The sequence below is a fragment of the Gopherus flavomarginatus genome, chromosome 25 (genome assembly GCF_025201925.1).
Source record: "Gopherus flavomarginatus isolate rGopFla2 chromosome 25, rGopFla2.mat.asm, whole genome shotgun sequence".
Taxonomy (NCBI): domain Eukaryota; kingdom Metazoa; phylum Chordata; order Testudines; family Testudinidae; genus Gopherus; species Gopherus flavomarginatus.
This window is the reverse complement of record NC_066641.1, coordinates 951,430-968,932: the sequence shown is the minus strand read 5'-3', so window position 1 is coordinate 968,932 and position 17,503 is coordinate 951,430. Positions and strand designations below refer to the sequence as shown.

The 17,503-nt window shown below is 47.9% G+C and overlaps 1 protein-coding gene across 6 annotated transcripts in view; it reads right to left on the bottom strand.

The window, feature by feature from the left end:
• Positions 1-275: 275 nt before the first annotated feature.
• The window catches only part of PLEKHM1 (pleckstrin homology and RUN domain containing M1), a 55,861-nt gene continuing 38,633 nt past the window's right edge, over positions 276-17,503 (bottom strand). For 4 of the 6 annotated variants that reach the window (XM_050935063.1, XM_050935061.1, XM_050935060.1 and 1 more), the window contains 6 exons: positions 16,110-17,024; positions 12,772-12,917; positions 11,696-11,889; positions 8,387-8,450; positions 5,209-5,366; positions 276-1,058 (listed from right to left, as the gene is read on the bottom strand). In XM_050935063.1, the coding sequence (XP_050791020.1) occupies positions 929-1,058; positions 5,209-5,366; positions 8,387-8,450; positions 11,696-11,889; positions 12,772-12,917; positions 16,110-17,024 (1,607 nt within the window). In that variant the 3' untranslated portion in view covers positions 276-928. Of the gene's footprint in view, positions 1,059-5,208; positions 5,367-8,386; positions 8,451-11,695; positions 11,890-12,771; positions 12,918-16,109; positions 17,025-17,503 lie in introns of those variants that run through there. The other 2 variants (XM_050935064.1, XM_050935066.1) reach the window with 2 other exon arrangements.

Genomic DNA, 17,503 nt, shown 5'->3' with positions numbered 1-17,503 from the left:
TTGGCCAAGAAATACAAAGTAGGATCTGGGTTTTTTGCTTTGCTATTTAAAAGGCCTCTTTCCTTGGCGGAAGAGCCCCCAGTTTCTCTGCAGAAAAGACTGGTCTTTCCTCTCACAGGGGGGACGTCTGGACATCTCATCTTACACAGTATACCCCAGCCATTTGGCACACGGCACGAAAACAGCAGGACCAAGCAGCTGCTGTGGACAAAGTGCTAAAGGCACAAGAGCTTCATGTCAGCTTCAGGTTTTTTTTTTTTTAGTTTTTCTTGAAAAGTTCCCCTGCAGTTTGGCTGCAGGTAGCTGCTATGCTTATTTCCCAAGCAGGTGAGATGCAGTTCCTGTGCAAAGTCATGTATGAAAAATTCTGGCTTTCAGTATTGCGAATATCCTAAAGAACTAGACCTCTAACATACTTCCGTTACAGGCACGCCACTGCAAACCTTGTGGTTTACACACAGGAAATCTATCAGATTTCCATCCCAAGTAGTATCTCCTCTAAGATGGGAACCCGTGGAGCTCAGTAAATGGAACACACTTCTTTTGCAGGGAAGGACATTCAGCAAAAAATCAGCAGCACCAGATTAGTGTGAATAGAAGCACCATTACTTTGTGAGTCACTGATCTTTTCCAGCAGGCTTTTACTTCACTGGCTCTCTTTTCAGCACTCACAGGAGCAGTAGCCTCTGCTTGTACATGAGGAGCTGCACCTGTCCTAGGCATCCTCATAGCACTGTATGGTTTAGGCTACTCCTACCCTGGTGAACATCTGCACACAGGAGCTGCTCCAACCAGTAGTAGGAATGTATTTTCTAGGACTGAATAGCACTTGGTGTACGCTCCCTTTTCCCTTCCTCTGCAGTGTCCAGGTCACAAGTTTGCAGATGAGCAAAGCCCTGTGTACAGTCCATCTGTGAGAAGCTGCTCACTACATATTTGGTTCCACGAGGATGTCTGCTTGCAATTGTTGCTGGTATTTCTGCCGGCGTTCACAGCGGGGGCAAGATTTCATGCTGTCTTGGCAGCACTTGTGGAAGACAGTTTTGCAATCTCTGCATCTACAAGAAAAGCAAAAGCAAAATCATCTCTTCAGCAAGACATGGATCACTGGGCCTAGGGCGCAGAATACAGATTCCCCACATCGCGAGAATGTAACTCGAGAGTTTATTTCTATTTCTTCAGATTCAACATAACTCCCACCCCATACAAATGCTCTGACAAAGATTCGCCTTATCAATCACCAGCCAGCAGCATAAATATTAACATACAAATAAACGAACTCTGCCAGCCAGCAGCAAAAATCAGTCAAAGAAATGGAGATAATTTACCTCCATCAACCACCAGTTGGAAAAGCCGGAGGAGAGCCTCGCGCCTCCATATCAGTTCGGTGTCAGCTGACTGCAGTCAGCCGTTGGAACGTTATTTACTGCGTCCACATAAAAGAACATTAGGAGAAACACTACGAAAGAAGAGGGTTTTGCATGCACATAAATGTCAGAGCAGAAAAAAGCTCTTAAGAAGTGGAAAATAAAATGAAAATATTGAAGGTTGAATTGCTAAAATCTTTGGGGGGAGGGATGCTGGGCGATTTTAACTAGCTAATGATGTTGCAGTGTGATGAGGAAAGGTTCATTTTTAAATGCAAGTCAGCACAGGCAAAGGGCACCCAGCAATTTCAGAATGACTGTAAGAACGAAGATTGCCTCTATTCCCTGTGTCAAGGGCCCAGCCATGACCTCCCCCAACATCCTTCCCGCTCCATCTTGGGACCAGACTGTGCTCATATCTGACAGAGCAGGAAGTGCTGCCGGACAGCTAGAGGCAGACATTGCTCCAGAGGAGACACTAGAAGCGATTGCAGGCACCCTTGATATGGGCAGAAGGGGACGCCTTGGGAAGGAAAAGCCTTCTGATTTCTGTGACTGAGCAGAAAACACGAACCAGGTTTTGATTTTGCTAAGCTGCAGGGCTGGCAGAAGCCAGATTAGCTAGGTGGTGATCATGGAAGACTCACTGCATAGGCATGAACATTCCTGGGAGGCTTCCCTATTCTGAGGCAGAGCCTGCAATGAACATGGAATGTAAAGAGCAGCAAATTACGCATTGCATCAAGCTATTCAAAAACAGACTCTGTAGTAAAGTCTGGTTAACTGGTTATTTTGGGCAGAGTGAGGGAAAGTTCAAGGACTACCAGTGATACAAGTACTATATAGTTCTTGTTTTAGCTTTGGTCCCCCTATCTAATCCACTTACATGTCCAAATCACACTTGCTGAAAGGGCAAACTCAGGCAACCCACGCTAGATTTAAATGACACCAGTTATGGTGAAATGCAAATGTCTCACACACAACAGATATCACACTTGAGACAAGCACTTTGATGCTGTAAATCTGGGGCTACTCTGTATACAACAGACACATGACGCAAGTTCCACACACCAAAGAAACAACAGGCGGCCCAGGTGTTGAGAGCAGAGCGAAAATCCAAAGGAAGTGGAGAAAAATAGCGTTTGCACTGATGTTAAAGTGAGGAAGCCACAAAAACACAGCACTGTTCTTGTCTGAAATAGCTAGGGCAAAATTCTGCTCTGCGTCATGCTGGGGTACATCCAGAGTAATTCCACTGGCTTCTGCGGATTCACACCTGTGTAACTCACAAGAACTGGACCTTTAAGTATAATCCAGTGGATTGTGGTGGACGAAAACTCCCCGATACAGCAGGCACCTGCTGAGAAGCTGTGAAGTTTTGTAGCCCCCCAGGCACAGACTTAGACTGTTGGCATGGCCAACGTGCCACTTTTCAACCCTCCCCTGCTCATGGGGTCCCAGAGCCTGGGCTCCAGACCGAGCCCAAACATCCACACTGCCCTACAGCCCGAGCCAGCTGGCATGGGCCAGCCATGGGTGTTTAATTGCAGTGTAGAAATAACCAGTGGGGCTGGACTGTTTGTGAATGAGTTGTTGCCAAAAGGAAATGACTGCACCCTCCACCTGCCAGAAGAATGGCTTCAGGAAATGTCTGCCGCTCGTGAAAATGACAACGTTGTTCACACATTGTTAGGAGGCATTTGAGACATATCCTGCTGACAGTCATATACAACACGATTCCGGCAGCCAGCTGTTACACATGGCAAAGAGCAACAGCAGCCTTCTTCAATGGGATGAGGTTAACAGCCCTAGATCACAGTCAACAGGATGTGCCACTCTGACCCCAGGGCTGGCTGGGTGGTGCACCTCCTCTTGGACGCCTGGGACCAACATGTTTTGGTTGTGGGTCTGGCTTAGTCAGAAGATATGGGGAAAAAAGTCAGCTGGGGCTCTTATGTTAGATACTGAATGTGGAGCAGTCCCTGCCCTAGGCTGAGGGGGCACAAATCACAAGCCATTCTGCTAGGCACATCCAGACTGGAAACACTCCTTAGTCTTGATGTGTTAGGCCCGCATGGTCCCACAAATCTCCTGTAGAACTTCCAGACTGGCTATGAGGCTCAGTTTAGTAATACAGGAATTGCCAGAGCGTATCAATGGCCAGGCTAGTGTCCCATCTCTAAATGCTGCCCCAGCTGCTTAGGAGGAAGGCACAAGAAATCTTGCACTGGACAATTACAGAATAACCTGCCAGTGGCGGAAGACCTCTTCCCCTGGTCCTGGGCAGTTAGTGGTTGGATCAGGCCTCGAAGGAGGGTAGGTATACTTTTAAAAAACATGAAATGCTAGCTACCAGAGCTGCAGACATGCGCTGTTAATGTAAGTGTATCCTTTTCCGAAACCTGCGCAGGTGTTGGGCCTTGATGATATCCAGTGGCACTGAGTCCCACAGGTTAATTACGCATAGTGTAAACAAATGCTTCCTTTTAACCATTTTACCTTTCGTTTTCACTGACAGTCCCTTATTCCTGGATTGTAGGAAAGGGTAAACAGGAGCGTGCTGTCTCCCGTCTTGGCTCCAGTCAGGATTTTGTCCCCTTAGTCATCTCTGCTTTCAACAGTTTCGCGCTCTCTTCACAGGGAAGCATTTCAGACCACTCACTATTTTCTTTGTCCATTTACTAGAGCACTAGTCTTTTCACGCTCACCATCTGGAAATCTCTCTGGGCCTCGAATCCCCTGCCTCTGAGCTCCTATTCCTGCTATAGCTGGTTCTAACAGGGTGATCAGAACTGAACATGGTGTCCCTGGCGAGGGCGGCCCACCAATTTATAAAAAGACATTCCAATCTTTGCAGTATTATTTTTGAGCCCATTTGTAACCTTCAGAAGTGCATCAATAGAATAACTCATGATTAAAATTACGCATGTGCTTAAGTGGATCAGGGCCAGAGCCCTGCAGGGCACTTTGCAGGACTGAACCCCCTGTCTGGGAATTTAGGGCATTGACTCCCTTACAGCTCCCTGTGCACCCTGGAGCCAATAGGAGCTGCTGGGTTGCTCAGCACTTTTGAGAGCCAGGCCACTTGTTTAGGAGCCTAGGTGTGGCCTCAGGAGCCCAATACTAGGCCTGTGTTCTCAGCACAGGCAGCTCTCTAGTCACCATCTTCTTTCCCAGGAGAGGACAGGATGGCCCAGTACTTTGGACACTAGCCTAGGACTTAGGCGACCTGTGTTCATGTCCCTGCTCCGCCCAGCCTCCGTGTGACCTTGGGTGAGTCCCTTTGGGCCTGTCTACACTTGAAAGGGTACAGGGGCAGCGCTGCAGTGTAAATGTGACCTGTGCTGACAGGAAGGGTTCTCCCACTGGCGTAGTTACTCCACGACCCCGAGAGGCAGTTGCTAGGTCAATGAAAGAATTCTTCCGTTGGCCTAATGCTGTCTACACCTGGGGTTAGGTTAGCTTAACTATGCTGCTGGGATGTGGATTTTTCACACCCCTGAGTGAGGTAGCTCTGTTGACTTAATTTTTTAGCATAGCCCAGGGCTCAGTCTCAGTTCTCCACCCGTAAAATACAGATAATAGCCCTGCCCTGCCTCCCAGGGGTACATGCATTAAAGATTCTGAAGCACTCGAATACTACAGTTCTGGGGATCAGAAAAGTACCTAAGATAGACAGACAGGCTACATCAAAACCTGCTTCCTATCAAATCTCTGAACAGCTCGATTCTGCAGCCTTCCTTTGCACGAGAAAGAGTTGACAAAGCCAGTCAGGAGTTTCCTGGGCCTTCCACACTAAATATCCCATGACAGGAAGTTACAATGGAAAAGCTTCACTCACCGGGTGGTTGTGTCGAACTCAAAGGGGAAAATGATGCTGCTGTGGTTACAAATCTGACAGATAAAGCCCCGCTGGGTACAGAGGTCACAGTTATAGACATGGTGGGAAGCAAACTGGATCAGAGATTGCAGGTACACTTCAAATATGCCATCGGCTATCTGCAGAACAGAGAAAACTTAAAATAACATTAGGGAAATTTGTCTGTGTGGGTTCTTGCTGTGCAGCTTCTTTGTGCAACCTCGAGCTACTGCGGCGCATACACTGGTAGATAGTGTTGTTTCAAAATATGGCCGCACTCAGAAGGTGACTAATACTGTGACTGCGTCCAGCCATACCAGGTCTGGGGGACTCCAGAGCACTTCTGCTCAATTTGCAAGTGAAAAAGTGTTTTACTGACGGCCAGGCCTGCAAATTCTGCTAGGAGCAGAGTCAAACTAAGGCTTTATCTACACTAGCACTTTTGTCTGCAAAACTGGTGCTGGCCAGGGGTGTGAAAACGAGCCCCTAGCTGTAATACGTTTCACTGACTAAGATGCTGGTGTGGACAGCACTGCGTCGGCAGGAGATACAGCTAATGTTGCTTGTTGGGTGTGGTTTAATTATGCCGGCAGGAGAGTTCTCTCCTGCTGGCAAAGCAGCTGCACGGGAGATCTTACAGTGGCATAACTGTAGCAATACGGGTATGCCGTTGTCAGGTCCATCCTGCATAGCCTGAGTTTTCTCTGGTGTGCGTCTCTCCTTTTTCCAAGACTGCTCTGGTCTGTGGATATGCAGAGATCCGTTCTATCACCTCTCCTGTTCCATGCACATGTGAGGCTGCTGGGGAAGATTGTGATGCGGGCTGCATACAACTGATATGTGGGTTCCAAAACACCTTTTCATTGTACTCCGATGGTGCAGAGGGACTATATGCCAGCTACGTCCCACTTCAGCTGTGAGTCAAGGCAGAAGTGGGATTTAACTGCTGCAGAGCTGTGTGCTGGCTGAACTGCACCCCTAGCACCTTGCTGGGATAAGGATTTGGATGTGGGCAACCTCAGTGGAGAAAAGACAGAGATGGCACTGGTGGGCAGAGAGCCATCTGGAGGGTATGGGCAGTGATGGCATTTGGCCTAGTGAACAAGGCACTTTCCCTCTGCCCAAGAAGTTACAGTTAAGGGTAGTTTTGGACCCTTGATTTCTTCTCTGGCATCCAGTGACGTCAGTGGCCAAGAATATTTGTGCCTGGGAAGGTGACTATCCATTTCTCTGCTGATAGGCAGGTCACCAGAGGAGATTCCGGCTGTGCTCTCTGAGGAGCTAGTCTTTTAGTGCAAGATGTAGCTGTGAGAGTCACAGGCATAACTATCCCAAAGGCTGTACTGTCTCGTTTTTGGCTCTGGATGCAATTCCAGCTGCTGATGCAGAACAATACAGATTTATCTAGTTTGGTTCCTGACTACCAAGCAGACTCCCTCGCTCGCAGTCTGTCCCATCACCTAGGTGCTTTTGCTACAGTCCCAAGATTTGACCATAGGAATAACGGAGGTTGAATCCCAGCATCTGTTGGGATTCAGTGTACAGCAAAGGGCCAGTTTTGAAATGAGAAAATCTGGCTGGTGACTTAGCCCCAGAGGCTGTAGCAGGGCCTCTCACGTTCACACAGACACCTACCATCACTGAGTGCAGTTTTGGTGGAAGAAACGTGTTATGGTTTGAGTCCGGTGCACCTTAGAGACACGCCATCCCTCCTTGCATTTTGCCCATGAACTCCTCAGATATGGTCAAGCTGGGGCTGCAGCCAGAGTATTCCAAATGGAGGGTCCAAAACTCTGGAACTTTCTCCTCATGCTTTAGGCGACAGACCCGGTGTCTGTTGCCTGTCAGGGCATGCCCTGAAGCCTATCCATCCTTTATTTGTACGGGAGGGGTGGGAGAAGTGCCGGGTTTGGACTGAAGTTGGGTGTACGTGGTGTATCTGCCCACACTGGCTTGGAAGGGGTTAAGGTGGCTAGGCAGGCCAATTAACTCCCCTGGGTGCACCTGGAGGAGGAGCCAGGGAGTTGGCCACTAATTAGGAGTAGGCTCAGCTGTGCAGAACAGGCAGAGCCAGCATATAGCCATGAAGCTGGCTGCAGGCAGGAGGCTGCAGGAAGGCAGGTTGCAGTCATTCTCTGAGTGGAGGGAGTCAAGAACCTGGTAAATCTAGAGAGGGGGAAGTCAGTAGAGTAGGAAGAAGCCCAGGGAAACAGCAGTGAGGACTAAGGAAATATAGGCCATGGCTCCTTGTTCTAGGGTCCCTTGGCTGGAATCTAGTGTAGAGGGCGGGCCTGGGTTGCCCTATCAGCCACTGGATAGTGGCACAGGCGCTGGAGACGCCACCCTGACAGCAGGGTCTGGAAGGCCTCTGGATTCTTTGGAAGGGGGGGATTTTTGTGACCAGGCTGGAGGGCCAAGCCATGAAGAGGAAGCTGCAGGTCCAGCAGTGAGTGGGGTAGCAGGATGAGACAAGACATGGGAAGACACCAGCGGAGGGAGCGTGCATGCTGGTGGAACTAATCCCCAGGATGGCCAGCAGGAGGCACCGCAAACAATGAGTGAACCCTGTGACTGTGTCATTTATATGTTAACCCTGGATCAATATTACATGCAACTAGAGCTCAGGTTAGGTGCATATTAATAAGGCTGGGGGCTTGTCACAGAAGTCACCGATTTGGTGACTTTCCAGGATCTCCCTGACTTCTGCAGTGGCCAGTGCGGCTGACCCCAGGGCTGTCTGAGCAGCTGAGGTGGACAGCTGCATTGGCCACTGCTTGGGCGGCTGGCCCCGGCGCAGCAGTAGCAAGGCTCCGAGCTGCACCCCAACCCCCCAGCAGCAGCAGCACCCCACAGAGCACCTAAGTTTTAGTAAAGGGTATTTATATAGTACAGAATTGCCTGTGACTTGTCCATGACTTTTACTAAAAATTGGCATGACTAAATCGTAGCCTTACGTATTATACACAGAACTGAACACCATATGCCTGTACCCTATATACAGGCACAGATTCACAGTGAGAGAGATGCTCTGAGCAAAGGAATTAAAGGTACAAAGTGAGTTGTTTGATCCTTTGTAAGTAGCAAAAAGTGTCAGTTTCAGCTTCCTTTCCATGCAGAGAAACCAAAACATTTTCATCGGTGACACAGTAAAAGCTCTTACCTGTCTCAGATCAGTTACACTGTATTTATGGGGTGATTCCAATAGATAGTCCCGATGATCAAGTCTTCAAACAAACACAAAACAAAAAACGTCAGACACATTTCACCAGGGCTGTAACAGACTTCGAGGTGGACACGAAACAGATGACGTAGACTCTGAAAAAAACTACTGCAAATCTGACTTTGCTATTATTGATCACAGATTTTGTTCCCATTACCTCTACATTAAAAATGGTCTGAGAGATGGTCAGAGAGTATATTTATTATATCATTTTACCCAGCTGTTTCCTCTCAAGCTAGGAGATTGCCTTGGTTCAAGATGGTATTTTCTTATCATGATTTCTTTCCCACATTTCTTAACACACAGGCCCAGAACTGATGTAGAACAACTCCTAAACAGCAGATGGAAACAGTGAAAATCACAAAGCCCTTCCAACACCATTCTACCACAGAGCAAGCTGGCTGAGAGAGCTCTGCTCAAAACTTGCTGAGTCACAAGAACAAAAGCTACAAGAACTTCCCATTAAATTCCAAAGGAGAAGTCAGAGGAAAACAGTCCCAAGGACCTCACTGGGTTAGTGGGAGTTGGAGAAAGCAAGTTAACCAGTGAGAAACAACCATTCTCCGACATCCAACAGCCTGGGACCTCCTGACCTGCCACAGCTGTGATCAGGAGTGGCTTTGCTCTTGATGCCCCTCGGCAGAACTGGGAGGAGGGCTATTGGCAGAGCACTCAGTGAGGGTCCCTTTCCTCTGGGGTGGTCTGCTCCCAGTGGGTCAGCATGGCTCCTGTTTATTGTCCTTTGAGATCACTGGAAAGCCCATCTCTTTGGGCAGGCACTGGCAAAGGCTTGAGGATGCTGAGGGAGTGTTGCCAGTCGCAAGCATCCAAAAGTCATAGTTCAGGCTGCTTAAAATCATCAGCTTGGTTTAAAAATCAGAAGATTTAAAAAAAAATAATTTGGGATCTTTTTAATTTGTCTTTTAGCTCAAGTGTTTCAGGGTCATGTTTTCCAGCTTTTTCCTCTGCCAGGTGGGCTAGAAACTTTAAACAATAAAGTTGAGATACTCATGCAATCACAGGATTCCAAGAGCTGGAGCTTTAAGGAAAATGCCAACTCTGATGAGATGTGATCAGACTACCAGAGGTGACAAACACCAAGGGTGGGCCTGCTGCAGTGGGGCAGTGCACAGAGGGCTGCTAAGTTGCACTTGTCATAGGACTGGGGAACAGATGGGGTGTGTGGAGGGGAGGAGAGAGAAGGTGCCACTCTGTTTCATTTTTACTTTACACATCCTGCCAAGTAGTTCCAGCTGTTCTCTGATTCTACAGTTTCGACTCATCCTCGCCATGTGAGCATACGGGCTTTTGTTCACTGTAGTGAGGCGGATGGGCCTCCCTCTCCCAAGGTGAGTGAGGGAGCCTTACACGCCCCTGGGAGGGTGGAGCCTAAACCTCCCCGCCCCGCTAGCTGGAAGGAGAGGGGCAGGGCCGGAAGTATAAAAGACCAGACCCGCAGCCCATTCGGGGGGAAACCTGCGGAGGGGAAGGACGTCCCACTGGTTCTGCAGCAGCTTGAGGCCGATCCCCCGCCTAGCCCGGTCCACGCACCAGACGTGGACGACGACTGGCCTGGAGTGCCCGCTGCTGTTTACCCAGGGGAGTCAGATGATGCCTGGACGCCGGAGGTATCCACCCCAGGGGAGGCAGGAAGTGACCCAGGGGCAGCCACCGTAGGGCTGGCTGCGAAGCCCATAACCCCAGCATTGGCGTGTTGTGGCTGGATCCCCACCAACCTTGGGGCAGCTGACTCTGCCCCTGCCAGGGCCCTGGGCTGGGACACAGTGGAGTAGGGAGAGCCTGCAAGGTTGCTGGCCCCCCATTCCTCTGCAAGGGGCTCTGTGAACAGAAGTAGCTCCAGCTCCCTCTAAGACTGTTTGTTTGCAGGCTGCCTGAGCCCTGAAGGCCCAGGCCCCAGCCTACATGTAAGACTGCTCGTTTGCTGGCTGCCAGAGCCCCAGCAGGCCCGGCACTCAGGGAACCAGAGACAGGCTATCACGGCCCTCCAGGGACCTCCCTCCCCCCGCGGTGAGTGAGGGAGCCTTACATTCACCCATTTCAGACCTAGGCCTTGGGTACACGGGCGCTTTACAGCACTGCAACATTCTCGCTCAGGGGTGTGAAAAAACACCCCTGAGTGCAGCAAGTTACAGCGCTGCAAAGCGCCAGTGTAAACAGTGCCCCAGCGCTGGGAGCGCAGCTCCCAACGCTGTAAGCTAATCCCCACAGGGAGGTGGAGTACCTGCAGCGCTGGGAGAGCTGGGAGCTCTCTCCCAGCGCTGGCGCCGCGACCACACTCGCACTTCAAAGCACTGACACGGGAGTGCTCCTGTGGCAGCGCTTTGGAGTTTCGAGTGTAGCCAAGCCCTGAGTAACAGCTGATTGCAGATTTGATTCAGGAATTTTTTTAATGTATGCACAAGGGTGCCATGAGCTTTAGATGGGGGCTGAGTTTGCATATCACACATGCCCTATATGGCAAGCCCCAGTAGTAGCTGCACCAGCAGGGCCCATCTCCAGGACAGCCAGAGGGTGGGTACTAAGAAAGCAAAAGCTGGCAGAGAACAATGCACAGGACCCTATCTAATGAAGGCAGGAGCACAGGGTAAGCCACGGTGTTAAAGGTATGTATGGACCCGCAGCTTTCTGTCTTATTCAGTTCAAGAAGGGAGGTGATTTCTGACCCACTGTTTTGATGAAATGGGCCTGGCTGGAAGGCAGAGGGTGGCTAGCAGGACAATGGCTAGCACTTATCTGGCATTTCATGCTTTCCAAGGACTATAAAGGCATTAGCAAATCCTCCCCAACTCCCATGATGTGGGTAAATATCATCTCCATTTTATAAGGGAGTAAGGGAAAGGATGAGTTACTTCCTCAAATCACACAGGCAGGCAGGTAGTAGAGTCAGGATTAAAACTCAGCTGTTTCTAGCTCCCATGAGTTCATTTAATTCAGTCTCCTCCAGAGAGTTACTGAGCTCCAGAACTAGACAGACCCTCTCCTTGGACCCAGGGCTGGATCACTTGGTGCTATGGACTAGCTAGCACCTCATGTCCTTGGCAGATCAACTTGAAGATTTGCACTGAAGGTGCTGCCTCTCCCAGTTTGGGGAAAAGGACAGAAGAGAGGGAGGAGAGAGAGAGAGATGAATCAAGCAAAGGTTGGGAGGAAGGCAAATTGGGGTTCAGGATTGATCACGGCCTTGCCATAAAGTTAGGATGCTTGGGAATTCTTAGAGAAGGGCCTCACCGTTTGCTAAGCTCCTTCAGGGCCCCACTGCGACACATTATAAGGTAATCGCCAAGTAGTTTCAGCCGTTCTCTGCTTCTACAGATAAGACTCATCCTCTCCACGTGAGCATACAGGCTTTCGTTCACCAACTTCAGATTAATTAAAGGTTGATTGCGGATTTGATTCAGAAATTTTAAAGCTTGTCGACAAACCTAAAATATAGAAAAAACAAGCATTGATAGGGACCCAAGTCAAAGCACTCTGAAATCTATGAAAGAGGTCCCAGTTACTCCAATGGGTGTTGGATCACTGCCTATCTGCAAAGGAAGTTTAAAAGGAAAACACAGAGGAGGAAGAAACAGTCACTGACTGGGCACCAAAAGTGCTGATTCATAGATTTTAAGGCCAGAAGGGACCATAAGATGGTTGCACCTTCCACATAACACAGGCCGGAGAATTTCATCATGACTCAAGTACATCTTCCAGAAAGTCATCCAGTCTTGATCTGAAGACTCCAAAAGATGGAGAATCCACCACTCCTGTAGCAGCTTGTTCCAAAGGTTAATCACCCTCCCTGTTAAAAAATGTCTTATTTCTAATTTGAATTGGTTTGGCTTGAATTTCCTGCCACTGGTTCCTGTTCTGCCTTTCCCTACTACACTGAAGCGCCTTTCAGTGCTTGGCATTTTCTCCCTGTGAAGATACTTTACACAGTGTAATAAATTCACCTCCTGATCTTTTTGAAAATGAAACAGACAGAACTCCCCCAGTGTTGCAGTGTCAGGCATTTTGTCCAGCCCTCAAATTATTTTTGCAGTTCTTTTCTGCCCCCTCTTCAATTTTTCAACATCCTTTTCCAAGCATGGATGCCAGAACTGCACACAATATTCGAGTACTGGTGTCACCAATGCCATACACCAGGGTAAAAATCACCTTTTGCTTCTACTCACTGCTGCCCCATTTTTACCCCCCCAGGATTATATCAGCCTTTCCGCTGAGCAGGGGGGATCATTAAAGAATTAGGTACAGCCAAGGAACAGATCTGTTAGCAGCATAGTCACTTTTCAGACTGCCTGGCCCATCCATAGACTTACTACTCTTTTAGTCAAGTCCCAGTTGTGGATAAGGCGCGATGGAATCACAGACTCGTCGTCCTGATGGCAGCTGTCACAGTAATAGAGGCCAGAGAATGCACAAAGTTTGGGTTTCACAAAACTGAGTCCGATCTGTCTGGAGCAACCTTAAAAAAAGAGAGATTGAACAATGAGAGAGCAACAAACACTCCCCAACTCTCCCCCTTCACTTCTGAAGATGGGTCCAAACAGCACAGCCCTTGGGACGTTTGGCTATGTATGGAACCACATTGCAGAGCACCTCTCTAATTACTACAGGGCAGCACAGTGGTGCAGGACTAAAGAAAGGTCCAGAGAAAATGAGATGATGAAACCAGAAAAAGTAACAAATCGGAGGGAGGGAAGGGAGATTTAAAGAGAGAGCATCCAGAAATAGTGACAATTGATCTGCTAAAGGAAGAAGAGTGTACTTCCCAGTGGATTAGATTTTTTTCTGCTCTATAGTGGGGCAGTGCGAACAGTAGGTAATGTATATCCTCTCCAGATGATGGAGATAGGAAATCAAAGTTCTATGATGTTTTCCCCAAAGTTTTCCTGCTGACCAAAGCAGTTACAGAAAAAAAAAAAAAACGTGACAACTAAAATAAATAAAATCAAATAGTGAGCAGCAAGACAATAAGGAAAATGACCGACTACAACTACTGAGGCATGCATACTATTGTAGTGAGACTACTTCTTGGAAAGAGAAGGATGGGGCAGAGTCTCAGGCCATATCTAGAGACCTCTCCTGCTGACAAAATAACACCAGCCCCAACGAGGGGCAGTGGCTTTGTCAGTGGGAGAGCATCTCCTGCCAGCAAAGTGCTGTCCATGGCACTTTTTGTCGGTAAAACTTTTGTCAGTCAGGGGTGTGTTTTTTCACATTCTTGGCCAACGAAAGTTTTACTGATGAAAGTGCAGTGTACACATAGCCTTAGTCTGGCATGACCAGCTAGGGACAAAGAAAAATCTGCTTAGCGAGAAAGCTGTTCTCTGGGAAGCCATGGGGGAAAGCAGACAGGCCATGGGCTCCCAGGGATCTGTCTACTTGAGGTGTGGGCCCCCAATTCTCACTGGTTGCCTTTGCAGCCAGCTCCTCAGCAAGCAGGGAATGGTGTGGGAGAGAGTGGCCCAGCAGTCAGGTGTCTCCAGTGTCAACTCTTCTCCCTCTTGCAGCTTCTTGACACAGGCCTAAGAAGCAATCTACCAGGAGTGCCCTGGCATTGTCGTCACTAGAATCAAAGGAGGCTGACATTTTAAATGGAATCCATTCAATTTGTAGCCGACCAAGAAGCTGCCTGTTGCTGGGCTTGAATGTTCTGATGGAGAATGAACTAGATCAGGTGAGAGTGAAATAGTATTAAACTAAAGGGGGCAACATTTGTATTTGGTAACATTTGGTGTTTTACTGCCTCCCTGAACTGTGGTTCTACTCTGAAAAGTGACTATGCTGCTAACAGATCTGTTCCTTGGCTGTATCCGAATACGATCTGACTATGTCTTACTCCTCTTAGCCCTGCAGAGCCAACGCAGCAACAGGGACCAGAATCCTTCCTTGCTGATGCAATGGCTGCGATGGAGAATCCACCACGACCTTTGATAAGTTGTTCCAATAGATAATTACTCTCACTGTTAAAAATGTAAAAGAATGAGCAGTACTTGTGGCACCTTAGAGACTAAGGAATGTATTTGAGCATAAACTTTCGTGGGCTAAAACCCACTTCCTACTGTATTTTCCATCGCATGCATCCAATGAAGATACATATACACAGAGAACATGAAAAAATGGGTGCTGTCTTACCAACTGTAATGAGAGTAATCAATTAAGATGGGCTATTATCAGCAGGAGAAAAAACACTTTTGCAGTGATAATCATGGTAGCCCACCTAAACTGATTACTCTCATTATAATTAGTATGGCAACACCCATTTTTCATGTTCGCTGTGTATATCTATTTTCCATGGCATGCAACCGATGAAGTGGGTTTTAGCCTACGAAAGCTTATGCTCAAATACATTTGTTAGTCTCTAAGGTGCCGCAAGGACTCCTCGTTCTTTTCGCGGATACAGACTAACACGGCTACCACTCTGAAAGCTGTTAAAAATGTGGGACTTATTTCCATAGATGTGACCAGTTAGTAAAGCTGACACACAGTCTTCTCTGTGGCTAGATAAAAAAAAAAAATGTCCAGGCTCAGCCAGGGATGTAGAAACATTTAGAAGGAGCCAATGGAAACCAGATAAACCGAATTCTTGGACCTAGCTTTCCCCCGGGTCCATTTTGGTGAGACCTTGGGTGACGATTTCTTCTTGCTAGTCACATCCCACGTAAGTGGCTGTGCGTGTCAAAGGGGAACAACTCACCCTTGCTAGGGTCAGTGAACATGGGAGCAGCACCTGACTGAACAGGCTGCTGTGTACAGCTCTCAGCACGTGGAGAGAAGAGCGTATTGCAAGAAGAGCAAGAGCCTTGGACTGTATGCGCAGAGTCTAATGCTACAGATGGCTGAGAGCCAGGGTGCCTCTCTAGACTCCTATCCTTCTCTTCCAACCTGTGGTAGTTCAGATGGGCTACAAGCTGCTCCTGAGAGAGCACAAGTGGCATACAGCAAAGTGAAGCCCGGATGGAAAAATCTAGATTCTCAATCAGGCCAGTTTCAAGGGTTGTAAAATGACTGAAGACAGAGGAAAGCAAAGCTCAGACAGAGGCTGTTCCACCTGGCAGAGACAGGAAGTTGGGCTGGCACTGCAAAACACTCAGTCTGCGGCTTCTCAGCCTAGCAAGAGCTATCTGTTTTCTGTTATTAGGACAGAAGGAACTGAAGTTTCAGAAATGAATAACCGCACCCAAGATAGTAAGAGACTGAGTGGGAAAGATAAAACGGGAGTTAAAAGGAAGTGCTGAAAAACACACAGGGCACAGGAAACGTTATAGGAGTGACAGAGAATTCTGAAGGGGATTTTTCAAGTTTAATCAACTTACCACATTAAAGAAAGAGCAAATTAAGCTTTATGCAGAAATCAATTATTGTTATCCTATTAAATCAAAATGACCTCGTATATTAGGAGGTATTTGTTTGTGGTTAAATGAATGTTTTACCTAAGAAGATTGTCACACCTGTAATATAAAGCTGTTAAAGTTAAATTATTTGTCACTGGAACATTGATCCTTTAGAACATGCACGTATTCCTCAAGATTTGCCCAAGTTTATCCCACAGGTCATAGCCATGACTTTCAGTTGTGATGCCCCATTAACACAGTCCTGGCCTCTCCAGCAGAGGCTGAAGTGAGCGAGCAAATCAAAGCCAACATGTACCTACCTGCACATATGAAACTCTGGGAGTCCAGTCCTTTCTCCATGGGGATGGCCACCAGATATTGTAAGAAAAAACCATTTTCCTTTACAGTGTTTTTCAAGATTGCCTGAGAATTCCCATCCAAATTGCCACCAAGTGTCAGTGCTTCCTCCGCAGTTTCGAGATATGAGGTTAATACTCTGCGAACAAGCCCCCTCCATGCTGCGGCGGCATCAGCACTCTCAGCTTGCAGCTTCAAGATGGCTTTAGAGGTTATCACCTTGAAAAACGCAGGCCCACCAAGACTTGTGTCGGGAAGAATGTCTTGGATTGTCTCTATTCCATAGCTATTGCTTAATATTTTTTCATGGTTTTTTACTTTAAAGCATTTTAAAGCTTCTAACGACAAGGAAAAAATAAAAGGAGCCCAAGCTTTATCTACATCCATATAAAGAACCGATTCTTTAATGGCATCTAATTCTGGTGCAAGAGAAGACGTCCAATCATAGGCATTTCCAGCTGTGTTGTTGTAATGAAGCAAAGCAGCTGAGTCACTGAGCAACACTCCGACTGTGTGTTCTTCAAGGTCGTCTTCTGGACAGTCAAGTGTCTCCCATTCCTCCTCCTGCTGAGGCCGACACTTGTGTAGAGCCTCATGTATCCTGTCTAGCCAGTCCTCAGCTTCGTCTCGGGAAGGAGCTCGTAAGCACAGTTTCTTACCAGAAAACACCAGCTCAAACCGGCCATCACTGTGAACCAGCCCCAGCGACTCGCATCGCAGCAGAGAGTAATTCTCACTGTAAATCCGCTCTTCGTGGTCCAGGAAGAGGCGGAACTCCAGTGGGGATAACTCACAGAAGAACTCTTTCCAGAGGCCCATTGCTCCCCTCCTCTCCAGACTGCCCAGCTTCAAGAGGCCTCGGAACGGATTGGAAAGACCTTTGGGAAGACAAGGCATTTCCATGAAACCGGGAAGAATATGTAGACAAAGCAGAGAAAAGCCAATAAACAATTCACACTAGCATGCAAATAAACAGCATTAAAAATATTCAATAGCCGAATCTGTTAGATAATGGCCTGATTTTCCATTGCTGTGCACCTTGCATTGACACCAGTGCAAAACGAGTGTGTAAAAACTCCTCAATGAGAATTGTAACTGCCTGCACTTTGCACTGGCGCCAGTGACTACACATGTGAGCCATGGGGGTGAATGGCATCCTTACAGCTTGTCTACACTAGAGAAATTTTCTAAGTATTTCCAGTCACTGTTAATGTGGGCTCAGCAACACTGGGAGCCCAAACATGGCGGCCACTACTGGCCCTGTTGTTATTAACAGTGTCATCTAAACCTGCTCAGAACTGGTCTGATCAGAATAATGTGGTGTAAACCACTTCTCTCACAATGAGAGTTTGCCAGG